General features: G+C 48.1%; 1 protein-coding gene across 1 annotated transcript in view; it reads right to left on the bottom strand.

Moving 5' to 3' along the window:
• LOC119590680 (major facilitator superfamily domain-containing protein 6-like) overlaps positions 1 to 1,152 on the bottom strand; it is a gene marked incomplete in the record, with an annotated part of 4,985 nt that overhangs the window by 3,089 nt on the left and 744 nt on the right. The window contains 1 exon segment of the mRNA XM_037939365.1: positions 91 to 699. Within this exon segment, the coding sequence (XP_037795293.1) occupies positions 91 to 699 (609 nt within the window).

The raw sequence follows: 1,152 nt of genomic DNA, 5'->3' as shown, positions 1-1,152 counted from the left end.
ATTTTTTTCTATCCTGTTACTCTGTATGAATATCTTTATGTGAAAAAATATATGTATTTTATTGACATAACCGAATTAAAGATGAATTACCGAGGATCTGGAAGCAAACAGCGTCGGAGATCATGACGCAGGTGGTGAGGCCCATCTGCTCGACCATGAGGGCGAAGAACACGAGCCAGAACTGAGGGAACTGCATGAGCATGGAGATGGTAGAGCTGAGCGAAGATGTGTCATGGACGGTTCCCTCCTTCGTCGCCGTCTTGGGGTCCGGCGGCAACGCGTGGCCCTCCTCGACCACCATCTCGGGGTCCACCAGGAACAGCGAGTCGCTCTCGAGGATTTCCTCCAAGGAGAGCTGCGTCTCATTGCTCCTCCCGTCGTCGAGGACGCCCAAGTTGAGCTCAGCCAGAGCGGACGACGTGAGGTTGTTGACGGCGGGGTGGCCGAGGGACGCCTCCGCCCCGTCGTAGGAAGGCACGGGGGGTAGCCAGTACATGGTCGTCAGTCCCACCGTCAGGAAAGTGAGGCTGGTGATGAAAACAGTTCTGTGGGCCTTCAGGTAGTCGGCCAGTGTGCCCGAGATGCTGTTGGTAATGAGCCCTACGATGGGCATAACTGTCCAAAGCAGCCCGATGCCCTTGGCGTCGATGCCCTTCTGCCGGACCATCAGTGGCAGCAACATCGTCAGAGGAGCAGTACCTACAGGGTAAGGCGAACCAAGGAGGGAATGCTTTAGTCCAAAACTTCTCTGGCGTACGGAGAGATGAAGATAATGATAATAAAAAAAGCGAAGGTGAAACCACAACGATCTGATTTAAAAGTCAACCGTGAATATGCTGCTATTTCATGGTTGAAGGTGTAAACGGATGCAAATCATTTTCACCTTTGGCGAATGCAACAAGTCTACCCTTTGAAAAAATATCCGGGAAAGAGAGCAGTTACATTTGCTTATAGCGCAATGTAGATTAAATGTTTTAATTTTTTCGTGTAAGTGAAATATGCAATAAATTTTCCCTAGAATTCGGACGACTGGTGATATTTTTCTTCTCTTTTTATCCTCTTAAAATCTCTATATGACATTATGCAATATCTCTTCGATAAGCCACTGATTTTTGTGGTATGTCTCAGATTTTCGATTGATTCACACTATGA

The sequence above is a fragment of the Penaeus monodon genome, chromosome 27 (assembly GCF_015228065.2).
Source record: "Penaeus monodon isolate SGIC_2016 chromosome 27, NSTDA_Pmon_1, whole genome shotgun sequence".
Classification (NCBI taxonomy): Eukaryota; Metazoa; Arthropoda; class Malacostraca; order Decapoda; family Penaeidae; genus Penaeus; species Penaeus monodon.
The sequence above is the reverse complement of the archived record's forward strand: the minus strand, read 5'-3'. Positions and strand labels throughout refer to the sequence as shown.